This window comes from Vidua macroura, chromosome 5 (assembly GCF_024509145.1).
Source record: "Vidua macroura isolate BioBank_ID:100142 chromosome 5, ASM2450914v1, whole genome shotgun sequence".
NCBI classification, from domain to species: domain Eukaryota; kingdom Metazoa; phylum Chordata; class Aves; order Passeriformes; family Viduidae; genus Vidua; species Vidua macroura.
The window spans coordinates 5,891,267-5,903,992 of NC_071575.1; the positions used below are offsets into that span (position 1 = coordinate 5,891,267).

The 12,726-nt window shown below is 41.7% G+C and overlaps 1 protein-coding gene across 1 annotated transcript; it reads left to right on the plus strand.

The window, feature by feature from the left end:
* The first annotated feature begins 6,733 nt into the window (after positions 1 to 6,733).
* On the plus strand, positions 6,734 to 11,986 carry MANSC4 (MANSC domain containing 4). Its single transcript, XM_053978121.1, has 4 exons — positions 6,734 to 6,881; positions 8,825 to 9,203; positions 10,578 to 10,712; positions 10,952 to 11,986. Exons 2-4 carry the CDS (start codon positions 8,975 to 8,977, stop codon positions 11,623 to 11,625), a joined length of 1,038 nt encoding a protein of 345 aa, XP_053834096.1. The 5' UTR covers positions 6,734 to 6,881; positions 8,825 to 8,974; the 3' UTR covers positions 11,626 to 11,986.
* The last annotated feature ends 740 nt before the right edge of the window (positions 11,987 to 12,726 follow it).

Genomic DNA, 12,726 nt, shown 5'->3' on the forward strand with positions numbered 1-12,726 from the left:
CGGCGCTGCCCGCCGGGGGGGCCGTCAGGGCATCCCCCGGGCCCAGCCAGGGTGGGTGTCAGGGGCGCGGTGGAAAGGCCAGTGCTGGGCTCCAGGGGACAGCCCAGAGGCGCAGCGATCCCCCCCTGGTGCTCCCCTCTCCTGATTTGGGCCGGGATCGCAGCAGCAGCCGCAGCTCTAACCCCTTGCCATAAATGTACCGCTGCATCCCTGGCGAGGGCCAGCATTCCCGAGGCACAGGCGCAGGGAAACAGCAGCGTGAGAGCGGCACAGCCAGCCTGGTGCCATCGCATCCCCGCACTGCCACATCCCTTCCCGAGCTGAATGCCCCGGGGCTCCCCCTGCACGGCCAGAGCAGCAGAGGGACTCGGGAATGGCAAGTGTGATAGTGACTCTGCTCTGACCCTCCTGGCTCCCTGCGTGTCCCAGCCCCTGGTTTGCCCTGTGAAGACACTGCATCCTGTTCTGCTGCTCCGTCTTTTCTGTTTAAACTGAGTTCTTGGAACAGGACATCTCACGAGTGAGCTGCGTACCAGGGTCCCGAGTTTGTTTGACGTGAACAAGGAAAGCGCAAATGAACAACTGAGCCCTGAGTTTGTTTGACATGAACAGGGAAAGAGCAAATTAACAATTGAGCATCTTGGGCAAGGGTAAAATGATAGATTTGCTGTTTGCCTTGTTATATTCTTCAAACACAATAACAGTCCTTTATTTAAAAAAAAACCCTACCATCTGCCAAAACAGATGAGAAGTCTGCCATGCCTGTATTCTTATATGCTGATATGTACTATAAAGATGTTCAAAATATATTTTGATCTTTATAAAGATGTTTCCTTCAGATATTGCAGACCATAGAAATACTTTCCCTTTAGCAGTAGTGTGACTCATGTCCAGTTTGTGAAGCTTGCTTAGTTTTCAGATAACTCCCTGTTTTCACTGCTCAGAAGGGATTTTTTTTCTCCCCACTATTAAAACAGTTCAATGGTATTTGTCTGTTTTGTGGGAGTTTTTTCCCTCTCTTTTAAGGAAGACAGGGTTGTTTACTTTCTAGCATTTCCTCTATGAAATGATTGTGATCCTTTATCACTGTTTGTTGATCTTAAACTTTTTAACTCTATCCCATGGAGATGACACAAATGTCAATCTCAGTTATAAGTGTTCTTTTCTGCTGACTTGTATAAAAGCATTTTTTAATGTGAAGTAGATTTCTGCACATGTTTATTTTCCACCTCACTTCAAAGCACCTTCATCATCTTGCTTTTGAGGGGCCCATTTCATGTTCTGAAATCCTTTTCTATAGGATCTCAACCAGACCCAAAGAGATCTCTTCACTACCTGGGTCACCATTACCTCTCACCTTCTCTTTCCTACTACCGTGTTTCAATGTTTGCTTGGTTTGTGTTCCTCTTTCAGTCTTCCTCATTATTTAATTAATATTGAAATTCCAGTTTCCTGTCTTCTGTTCTTAATAAAGCACCACCACGTTTTGCTTTTTGAGTTTCTTACATCTAGTTGAAGTTTAAGTGTGAGCACTTGGCTGTTTCTTTCTCTGCTTCAGGTTCAGCCTTCAAAAGATTATCACACACAAGTGTCTCACCATCTCAGTAGGAGTCCAACTCTTAATTCCTTCTTGTCCTTAAATTCCCACAGGCAGGCATTTCAAGCAATTGTAATCATGATTACTCCTGAGGAAAAGAGAGATCTCATGTTTGGCATGGCCAGCAATCTGTCCTGTTGGAATACAGCAGGATTGCCATCTTTAGACATCTGCTTTGGAGTCTCTTATGTTTCATGGATTCATAAGTTAGCTCCTAATTGGTGAATGCTTTTTTCCATGTAGTCAGTTATGCTAAGTTCAGCCTCAGAGTGTTGACACCACAGCCTGGGTGGATGGAATATTTCTTCTCTGGTTGTATGTTGTCATACGAGCCTATGCCTGCCACTATGCCTGGGATTTCCAGTCCTTCTTCCTCACAGTCCATGAGGTTTGTTAATGAGCTGGATCAATTCTGGCATGCAGCAGTGTTTTATTATTGGTGCTGGGATCCCTGATGCAGGAAGAATGATGTGCAGAACTCCATGATATCAGAAGGCTAATTAATTACTTTATTATACTAAAACTACATTACACTAACAAGACCTATCACTAATTAAGTAGAAGACCTGTGACTCTCTCTGCAAGAGTCCTGACACACACATGGATCCAACTGGTCAATCAATCCAAAACACCATCACCAGTATCCAATGAAGAAATCACCTTGGGTAAACAATCTCCGTATCACATTCCACATGCGCACAACAAGAAGCAGCAGCGAGATAAGAATTGTTTTCATTCTCTTCTCTCTGCTTCTCTCACAGCTTCTCTCAGGAGAAATCCTGAGAAAGCTAAGTCTCTCTCTATTCAGAGGACATGTGAATACCACATTTTATTCCTGCCAGCAAACTTTCGATGGCCCTGACTCCCACAGCTTTCCCCAGGAGCTCTCACATGCCCAAGAGGTCAGCAGTACTGAGTGGCCACTTTTACAAAAAGCCTGTTTCCTTACCCAGTTGTTTTTACTGGGCTGATTGTCATCTCTCTGTGCTTTTTCCAGGCTCAGGGCCAGGCAGTTGTGCTAAGCCAGAGTGTGCTGACAGGCCAGGTCCCTTGTTTTTTCCTACACTCATCAGTCAGCCTGTGTGATGTGCTTATAGAGCAAATGCAAATGCACCAAGGCAAGGGCTACTCTTTTGTTCCACTCTTGTGGAGATAATTTTGTCTGTCTTCCACTCTACGGTTATACTGTTTTTTTCTAAAATCAATAATACATGTTATTATAATGGAATCAAAGAAAAGGCTTTGCTGTCTCACCAGCAATCATCTTGGTTGTACCTTAAGTGAATAAGAAATGTATTTTCCAGAGTTGGAACTCTATTTCTAGAGCTACAAAGCTGAAATGTGTAGTTCAGAGCCATAAAAGATTTGCGTGATCTTTGAAACAAATGTGAAGGGCTACCTATCATCCTTCAAGAACATGCTGAAGCATCAAACATGAAAACAATCATAGCAGATTTTAAATCTAAAATGTTAAATGAGTTTATGACAAAAGAACATGTCCTGAGGAAGACAAAGGTAACTCTGCTCAGCATTTCAATACCTGTCTTCTAGACTTTGGCTCCTGGGGCAAAATCTTCAAGGTGTTTTAGACAGTTCAGGCCTCTCTTTACAGTACCTGAGAGACAAATTGATACCAAGAAAAAGGGTTCTCAAGTGCCAACAAAGGGACTGTGCAGACACCAGAGAGTGTCAGTAAAGTCTCTCTTGCTCCAGGGTTGCCTTGCCATTTGTGCTACATAATTTTTCCCTGTGTCTGGTGCCTGAACTATTTCCTTGTAGTTAATGTCTGAATTTCTTCCAAGGCCAAGGAGAGATCACTCTTTTCTTTTAAAAAGACATGGAAATGGAAGAAGCTTTTTTTTCATACAGCAACTCCATTGTAATAGACCATTCAGCCATGACACAGAGAATCTGAGCCTTTCTCTGCCTGGGCACACATTTCTTGTAGCCCTTTGACTTTCCCAACATAGCAAAAGCAAGGAATCACAGAGACTCAGGAGGAGTTACTGCTACAAAGACAAGAAAAGTGAAGCCAGGGAGACACTGGATAATACTTGAGAACCAGAGAGTAACATCAACCTGAATGCTCTGAGGAAAGAACCACACTGAGTGAAAAAAAAACAGTGGAAAAATTGAATTCCTTTCAGCCTTATTAGTCTAAAGTGTGAGCTGGAACTGAATCTGGGGATATTTAAAGTACCCATGCCATCTAATATAAAATATAAAGTGCCACATTCTGCCCTCTGAGATGCCAGGGAGTTGTACTGCGCTGCCAGGGAACTTTGCATTGAGTAACAGTGGAATTAATCAAGACAGGAATTGGTCTTTTGGAAAGGATTTGCCAACTTCTGCCATTGTTCAGTATTTTCCCTGTCACAGGATACAAAGTAAGCATATATGGAACATAGGAGTTATCCTGCAGTATTTCAGCATTTTAAAATTTCAGTGTTCTAAAGGATCTTGGCATTTCTGAGAGGAACTGACCAGAGCATAATTTTACTTCAGCTGAACTCTAGTATTTGTGAAGGATGACCTGCTAAATAAAAGTAATTTCTCTTTTCAGATTCACAGCCAAACAAATCACTTCTTACCCAGTGCCATTAGCAATGCTATTAAGAAAAAAAGAAAAAAAAAAAAAGAAAAAAAAAAAAAAGAAAGCAAGCACTCTTATTTCTAATAGCACTTGCTCAGACATTATTCCCTAATATTTTCTGCTTATTTTTTCTGCTTTTAATGTGCTGTTTATTTATTCCTTGCAATAAAAGTATGTTGCAGCACTACTGAAAAGATACTTGGAGCGGCATGTTTTTTGAAAGCAGATTGTTTATTATCAGGTATTTATTAATCACATCTGAGTGATTAATACTAAAGTATGTGCTCCTGAGCTCTGTCTGGGCAGCAAAAAGGCTGTCCCAAGAGTCTGTGTGTGGTGGGCATTCTCTGTGCATCGTGAGGAAGTCCTGGCACCAGACAGCATAGTGGAGGTGGAAAAGGGTAAATCCTTGCAATGGCCTTCAACCTGATCCATTTCTTACACCACAGAGCCCTTAAGGAATTTCCTTGAAACTCCCTCAGGTGAAATGAATGTTCCCTGACAAAACCTGAATGGGGGTCAGGCTGCTGGAGTGCTCTGTCTGCTGCTGTACCCCCTGTTAGGGATGTTTGCTCTGCACAAATGCATTGTGCATCCACGGCCAGGAATTTCTTGTGCAGCTGTGCTTGGAGGAGACTCAACTGGGTGCTTTTAAAACAGCAGATATTTTTTAATCCTGGTGCAGACAGGCAGTGCTGAATTTTAGTACATAATAACTAGGTAAAATGAATGGTAATCCACATGGAAGACTTCCACTCCGTATCCAGCGTAAATGCACCACAAGATTGAAACTCCATCCCCTTTGCCCAGTTCAAGTTCTGCCATAAATCAGCATTTGTTCATTAGTGTTTGCTAAACATTGTGCCTTTTGTCATAAAACTTGGCTCAAGTTAATCTGCAATGCCACTAGATATATATTTGTATAAATCTAATCTGGCTAAGACTTGTATTGCTCTTTGCTTGAACACACAGATCCCCAGCCTCGGAGCAGAGGTTTGGCCAGAATTAGTCTGAAGCCAAGCTCTGAGAGAATCTCAGGGCCTGGCAACTCTTGGAAACAAAGGTTTAAAAAATGGTTTGTATGAAGCCCCAGGAAGAGAAACTGTAATATTTCACCTCTTTTTACCATGTTGCTGGGATGGGACTGAAACCAGAAACTTTGGATCCAATCGTCCCTAACCTCAGAGAAGGTCAGAGCCATTAAAAATGTGATACATTACTCCAAACCAAAACCTGACCACTAATAGCTGTTTTTGACAAAACAGTTCTCTCAAAAAATGCTGTTTTGTTGGACTTCAGATATTTTGCAAGAGAGTTTTGATTTCAAGGAAAATTTTAAAGGAGAAAGAAAGCAAGCACATTATTTGAATAATGTCAAAGACTTGGTTTGATTTTTTTCCACATTTACATTTCATTATTTCAGGATTCATTACATTAGTCTTTTATAACTTTTATACCTTAACAGAGTTACAGTGACATATTCTGAAATTATCAATATACTTGGCTTATTTAAAACTTCGACCTTACCACTACTGTAATAAAGGGAAAATACATGTGCAAATCTCAGAAAAATGAGATAAAGATGATTTTAACACAGGCCTGAAATTCAGCTTACTTATGTGGAGCACAACACAGGCAGGGAACTTCATGCTGATGTCACATGGGATTACGCTGCACATTTCATTAAATTCATTACTGACGTTCACAGGAGGACTTGGGCAGGTTCATACCTCACCTGGGAAACTGCTTGGGTCTCACTTCTCAGCTTGTCACCTTCCAACTGCTCTGTCACACAATACCTGGAGAAGAGATGGACTCAGTGTAACCCGTTGTTGCCTTCCAGTGCCTGAAGGGAGCCCACAGGAAAGATGGAGAGAGACTCGTGACAAGGGATGTAGTGCAGCACCAGGGAGAATGGCTTCACAGTGACAGAGAGCAGGTTTAGATGGGATATCAGGAATGGGATATCACCCTGTGAGGGTGGTGAGGCCCCTGGCACAGGGTACCCAGAGAAGCTGCGGCTGCCCCATCCCTGGAAGTGTCCAAGGCCAGGTTGGACGGGACTTAGAGCAACGTGGGATAATGGAACTTGTCCCTACCCATGGCAAGAGGGTGGAAATGGGTGAACTTTGAGGTCCCTCCCAACCCAAACCATTCCACAATTCTACAACTAAACAGATCCCTTCTGGTCTTTACATATTCTGAGTGATAGAACCATATATTCCATAAAAGCTAAATGTACTTCCAAAAATCAAGACAAGTCTATTCCTTCATATGGAAAAACTGTATGCTTTTGTTTCTGTTTGGCAAAAAAAGAGTTAATGCCTGATGATGAATCCTTTGTGCTGGGAAGCTCCTGGATTGTGCCATTCTCACTGCTGGCCCAGGTGGGAAACTTCAGGGACTGTTTCTGATTATAAGAAGGATCATGAAAAAGATGATTTTGTTCCAGCGTGGCAGGTCCATTTATATCTCTTTTACTGAAAGGCCTGCAAAAACATTCATAGTCTCACAGGAAGCAGGCCCCCCTACCTTTTTGTTTTCCAGGAGGAAATGTGAGGAGACGGATGAAAGGAGTTCCTAAATAACATGAAGTGCTGGTCTGGTACTGGCCACAGACTCCCCTGTATCAGTGGCAGCCTCCTGGTCCCTCTTTGCAGAGCACATGGAAAATCAGCTGCTGGTTTGCAGGTAAGACTCGGGCATTTCCTTCTTGCAAAATGTCTGTGAATTAAAATTTCAGCACTAATTTACATTTTCCATTGAAAAGTCAAAGTGAAATTAAGGGGAAGCTGGCAGAAGACGGTGAAATTTAATAGAAAGTTTCTGTTTTTAAAGGAAATTGCCTAAAGCAGCCATTTATTTACTTGTTTTAATCACTTCATCTTTCATTAAAAAGAAAGTTTCCTTGCAGCTATTTCTGCCCTTAAAATTTATTCAGGAAAAGAGGAGGAGGAAAGAATACTTTTCATATCCTTGTTAAGTGCTTCCCCAGGTTATTTAGGGTCTTCGAGGTTTCTCTTCTTGGAGATATGGGAAGAGTAGGAGTGAGAAAAGCAATTAGAAATCAACATTTTTGCATGCAAATCTTAGAGAACAAGACAGATCTAAAAATCATACAAATTCATAGTGCAGGACATAATGCCAAAATACAGGCATGTCTGTCAAAATTTTGAGTGTGTTCCAAATCAAGTGATACCTTGGGATATTTGGAAAGCTGAAACAAATACTTTTTAAAATACACTGTCAATAGCACTTGTGGCAATGATAGATAAATGTCTAAAAGCTTCCCTGTGCAGTCCACTGAGTGCAAGCTATCAGGTATTTTAAAATGTATTTAAGGTTTTAAGTGCTGATTATCACAGAGATGAAAATATAAAACTCCAAAACTAAGTAAAACAACACAAGTGCCAAGAGCTGCTTTTCAGGATAGAGGCTTGAAGAATTACCCACTTATCCTCTTTCTAACAGTTTAATTCTCGTATTTACCACAACAGACATACATTTGGAATCCTCCTAATTATAGTTCCAATGAATAAAATAATGCCTTGGCCTTGCCATTACATCAACAGGGGTTAACCTGCTCTGGGCTTTTTTTATTTTTCAGTGAGCTGTGTAAGGGAACAAAATATTACACTTGTCAGTTCATTTCCAAACTGGGTGCCTCGTTTGGCAAAAACAAACATCATCTATAATGACTAAAGAATTAAAATGAGTCTGAGGCTTTCCCCACTCCACTTAACTGATCTGCACTTCATGTGGAAAGGAGGAAATTCCTCGATCTCAATCTTGAGGGGTAAAAACACAGTGTAAAATATTCTTATATATTGAACACCCAATTTTAATTGCAAACTATACTTCTACCTAAGTCTCTCAATCTCACTATACAGTCCACTGGGTTTAAATAAACTCATGTATTGTAATATTTTAAAGCTTTTCTGTATGAAAAACGTAATGTGGGAAGTGGGGATCAGCCTTGGTCCTATTAAGAAAAAAATGTGGCAGTTTCAGGTTTCAGACCAGGTACTTGAAAAATCATCTCCCTGTGTGTCAGCTGTGTTTTCTTTCTGACAGGCCTTTTCCTAGCAGAAAACCTTGTATGGACTGCTCAATATTTTTAAACTTATTAGGGGGAGAGCATGATCATAGCTTGAGTGGAGGTTCCAGCCCTCTCCAGTCATAGAGAGTTCATCGGGTTCTAGATCTTTGCAAATAAAATTTTATTATTCTTGCAATCAAAATAGCGTAGGAAGGGGAACAGATCTCCACCTCTGGCTGGAGTTTCATCTGTTAGCATAAGAAGGCAAATTTCTGCAGTCACCAGATAACTCAAAATGTTCAGATCCTAGACAGGGCTGTTTCCCTGTACTGAGTGTAACAGTGTTCCTGAACAAAGTGAGGTGGAACAAGGTGCTGAGCTTGCTGTTATTCACCAAATCTCAAGGCTGCCTGTGTGGTTTGGTCTGAGGACAAGAGACACAAAGAAGGGACCACAGAAACAAGTTCTCTGAATGACTAAAAACAGCCTGTCCCTTTTGTCTCAAAACCCACCTCCAAATAATTAGGTTAGAGAACAGCAATAACAACTCTTACAATCTTTTGTAGCTCATTAAATGTCCGCTTTCTTTCAGCAGCTGCCCAAACAGCACCATGGGCATTGTCTGGAGGAGACCCTGCCCTGGCTCATGGCCCTGGCAGCATCCTCAGCCCTCCAGGGACAGTCTCTGCAGTGCTGGTGCAGCTCTGGAGCAGAGGGCAGCTCCATGAGGTCCTGACACGGGGCCATGGCTCTGCTGCTGGCAGTGGTACAAGTGCTGCTGCTTCTGGGTCTGGCTGGGGAGTCCCAGTGCCTCTGCTTGCCCACTGCCTTCTACCAGAACTGCTGGATCCGGCGCTTCCCAGGCCTCCTGGTGGACCTGCGTGAATCCCAGAGGAGGGGAGCCCAGCTGCTGAGGGGTTATGCAGAAATCTCCCCCCAGCAGTGCAGCAGGACCTGCTGCCTTCTGAGGAACGGTGAGTGCTTGTTGGCAAGATTGTGGCACACATTAAACACCCCCATTTTGGGTAATGTTTATATAAACAGTCCTTCACTTGAAGAAGAAATAGAAGGAGTGGAAGGAGGATCTTTAATTTTTTTTTTCAGGCAGGAAAGCAGAGGCACATTGCAACTGTTGTCCCATAGAAAGGAAATTGGTAGTCTGTATTTTTTTAGAAGACTAGGAACACACTAAAATCTTAGCGTCTGCTTTGAAATTTTAGATCTCTGTTACAAAACTTGTAGGCAATACCAACATTAAGAGAGTAACTGTTCAGTACTTATCCCCATCTCTTCTGTGCAGAACAACCAGTGACAGTGATTCCAACAGCATTCTCTTCCTGCAGGATGGCATCAGAATTAGACATGGTGAGAAGGAGAGTGGAGGGGACACAGTTTGTCCTCTGAAATACAAGAATACTCTTTTCCTTGGAGAAAGCACTGTCTTATTCCATGTTTATACCATGCAAACCAGGTAACACTAAAGTTACAGCAATAAATAATAGCAGTTATTCAGCTGGCCACTCCTTTTCTCTAGCCTGGTAAATTCAGGCCCAGAGTAAAAATAAACAAAAATCATCCTTTGTGCTAAGCCTTGTACTTTCTCTGTATCACACTGCACTTGTACTCTACAGGAATATATTTTAGAAGGATACATGAATTGCATGACTGTGGTGCCTAAATTTTCAAAACTCTCCAGACTGGAAAGGGGTTTGGATATGGTTTTGGAGGATGAAAGTGAGGTACCAGTTACTAAAAAAAAAAAGTCAATATAAATTTTGATGGTATTTTGAATTATGAGCAAAAATACGACCTTCACAACCTGACAGTGACATAAATAACTTCCAGCAGCAATCCTGGGAAGAATCAAATTCTGTCTTAAATAATGTGAGGTGAGAAAAATTACATCCATTTCAGCAAGGTTGTTTCTATCTCAACAGCAAACTTTTTCTTATATCCCCCCACATGGGACTGGATACTTACAGAGATAATAAATGGTAACTTGAAATCTCCTTTTTATAATCATATATAATCAAACAAAATTTGTTACTATCTTAACTAAAACAGAGACATTAGAGGGCATTCAAAGGGCTTTAATCAGTTATTATTTAATGAGATACAAAAGTAAAACTCATATGGCTGTTTTAGTCCAGATGTAAAATAATATAAATTCTCTTTTGACTATATGCTCAATTAGTTTATATGATAATGAGAGAACCACAGGATCTGGTCTCTCTTCCCACAGGATCTGGGCAAATATAATGAACTTCTGATGTTAAATAACATCATAACATGCAAAATGGAGTGGTCATTCTGCTGAGAAGCTCAATTTTTTTCTTTATGTGTTCCAGTTTCCTGCAATCTAGCAGTGTTCTACCATGGAGCCATTCATGAGAACAGGAACTGCCTGCACATGTCTTGCCCAGCTTTGGAAAGCTGCATTCTAAAGGCTGGAGTTGATGTCGTTTTGTACAACATCACAACAGGTAATTAAGCATTTCATTTATAAAGGCTGAAAACAGAGCAGCTCTAGGAAATATTAAAATGTTATCAGGTCAGTTGCTGTGCTAAATGATCTCTTGAAATAACACACAACCCTAAAAAAGATGAAGACTTATTTCCTTTTTCATTAATATACCTACTTCTGAAAATACTTCCCCCCTTCCTTTTTGTGGGTGTGCAGACAAGCTTTTATCAATAAACTAACATTATCCTAATTCAATAGGGATTGATCCAGATCTTCTCATTTTTGAGAAACTGAAATCCCAAGAGCCAAATGCTTACTCCTCAGCAAGTAAATCTGAGAAGCAGCACAGCACAAAGACCTCTGAGGAGGGAAGATGCCAACATCACAATGCCACCACGTCAGGTGCTCCTCTGCTCCGAGCTCCACCTGCTGCCACGAGCCATGGCTTACAAGCAAACACTCCCACCCCCAGCTGGAGTCTGACAGTGCAGAGAACTGAAGGTACTGCCTATTCCAGGGCAGAAACTTCCCCAGCAGCCATTGCTTTTGCTAAGAGGACAAGCAGCAGGTCGGTCACCAGCTCAGACAAGATTGCACACTCAGCTTTGAGCCCAAAGCCTGCCCAGGTGTTATCCCATGTGCCCACCCTTCCTCGCCTGAACAGCAGCAAGCAACACCTCAATGAAACCAAAGGCTACAGTGGGAGGAATTCCACGTCGGATAACGAGCCAGCTGCCTGGGAAGCTGCAGCTTTGGGGGTCTGGCTGATCCCTGTTGTCCTTTGCTCCTCTCTGCTCTGCCTGTGCTGTTGCACTGTTGCCCTCACAGCCGGGCGCTGCAGCTACAGGAGGGGTCACTATAAACCAGTAAAGACAAGAACCACCATGTCCAGACAGCTCAAAAAGTATGCTCCTGTCAGAGGTAATCTGTGAAACACCATCCTGGCTCTGGAACAAACAGGATTTTAAAAATGCACCCCATACACCAGCTTACACCAGAAACCAGAGGTTCTTCTCTCACAGAACCAGTGATAACTTAGTTCAGAATATTTTGGTTATGATTTATTTCTCAGCAGATGAAGCACAACTCCCTGTCTCTTTAGGTAGAAACACCCACTCACAGCACCCACTGTTTGAAGCATTTTTTTTTCATAATCTGATGCAGATTAATGCCTGACACACACTGTAACACTTTCCCCAGGTTCAGTGCAGCTGCATTGTTGGCATGTCTGTGTGGCAGAGAATTATTTAACTGGATGAGAAATCCTGCTATAGTTATTTTTGTGCTTGTTTATTTGCTACCAAATGAATAAACACCCCATGTAATGCAGGAAAACACAAGTGACTTATGAAATGGTCTTTTTGTTTGAAATGGTCAAAATGATCATGTTTTCTGCCAAAGAAAGGCTAAACCTAGACTCAGAGAAACACTTGGTAAAGAACTAGGTCTGTACTTTTGGATGCCTTTCTTCAAGCTGAATACAGGCATTAAAATTCTACTTGTGTTCACTTTATAGTCTCGAGTGCTGCCAAGAAGGCAATTCAAACTTCAGGACCTTGCAGCACTCCATTCCAAATATAACTTCTCCAGAAAATCTGGGAATATACATGCAATTATTATTGCTACATAATTGCATGTAGTTTTTAGGATACAGAATTCACACGCAGGTAGCTTAATCTAATTTAGATTAGAAAAATTATCTTTTCTTGACCTAAGCATTGCCCTGTAGTTTCAGCTGGATAATGTGTTTCAGTTTTCTTAACCTAGGGTTTTGCCAGGCATTGCTGAGTACTCTGTTATCTTTAATTACAGAGGCATACACAGTTTGTGCTACAATTAGCTGTTTAATACTTGGGATTTTTATTGGAATAGCAATTTATTTTTTGTTTCTGAAGAGAGGAGAGTGCACAAGGTCTCCTCCCTATTTCACACAGTAAGATTTGCAGTTTGAGTCAGCACTATGGTAAAACAATGCCCCTCAATCATTTAATTTATAATGCTGCAAAGAATGCATTTTTTATCTAAGTCATGAT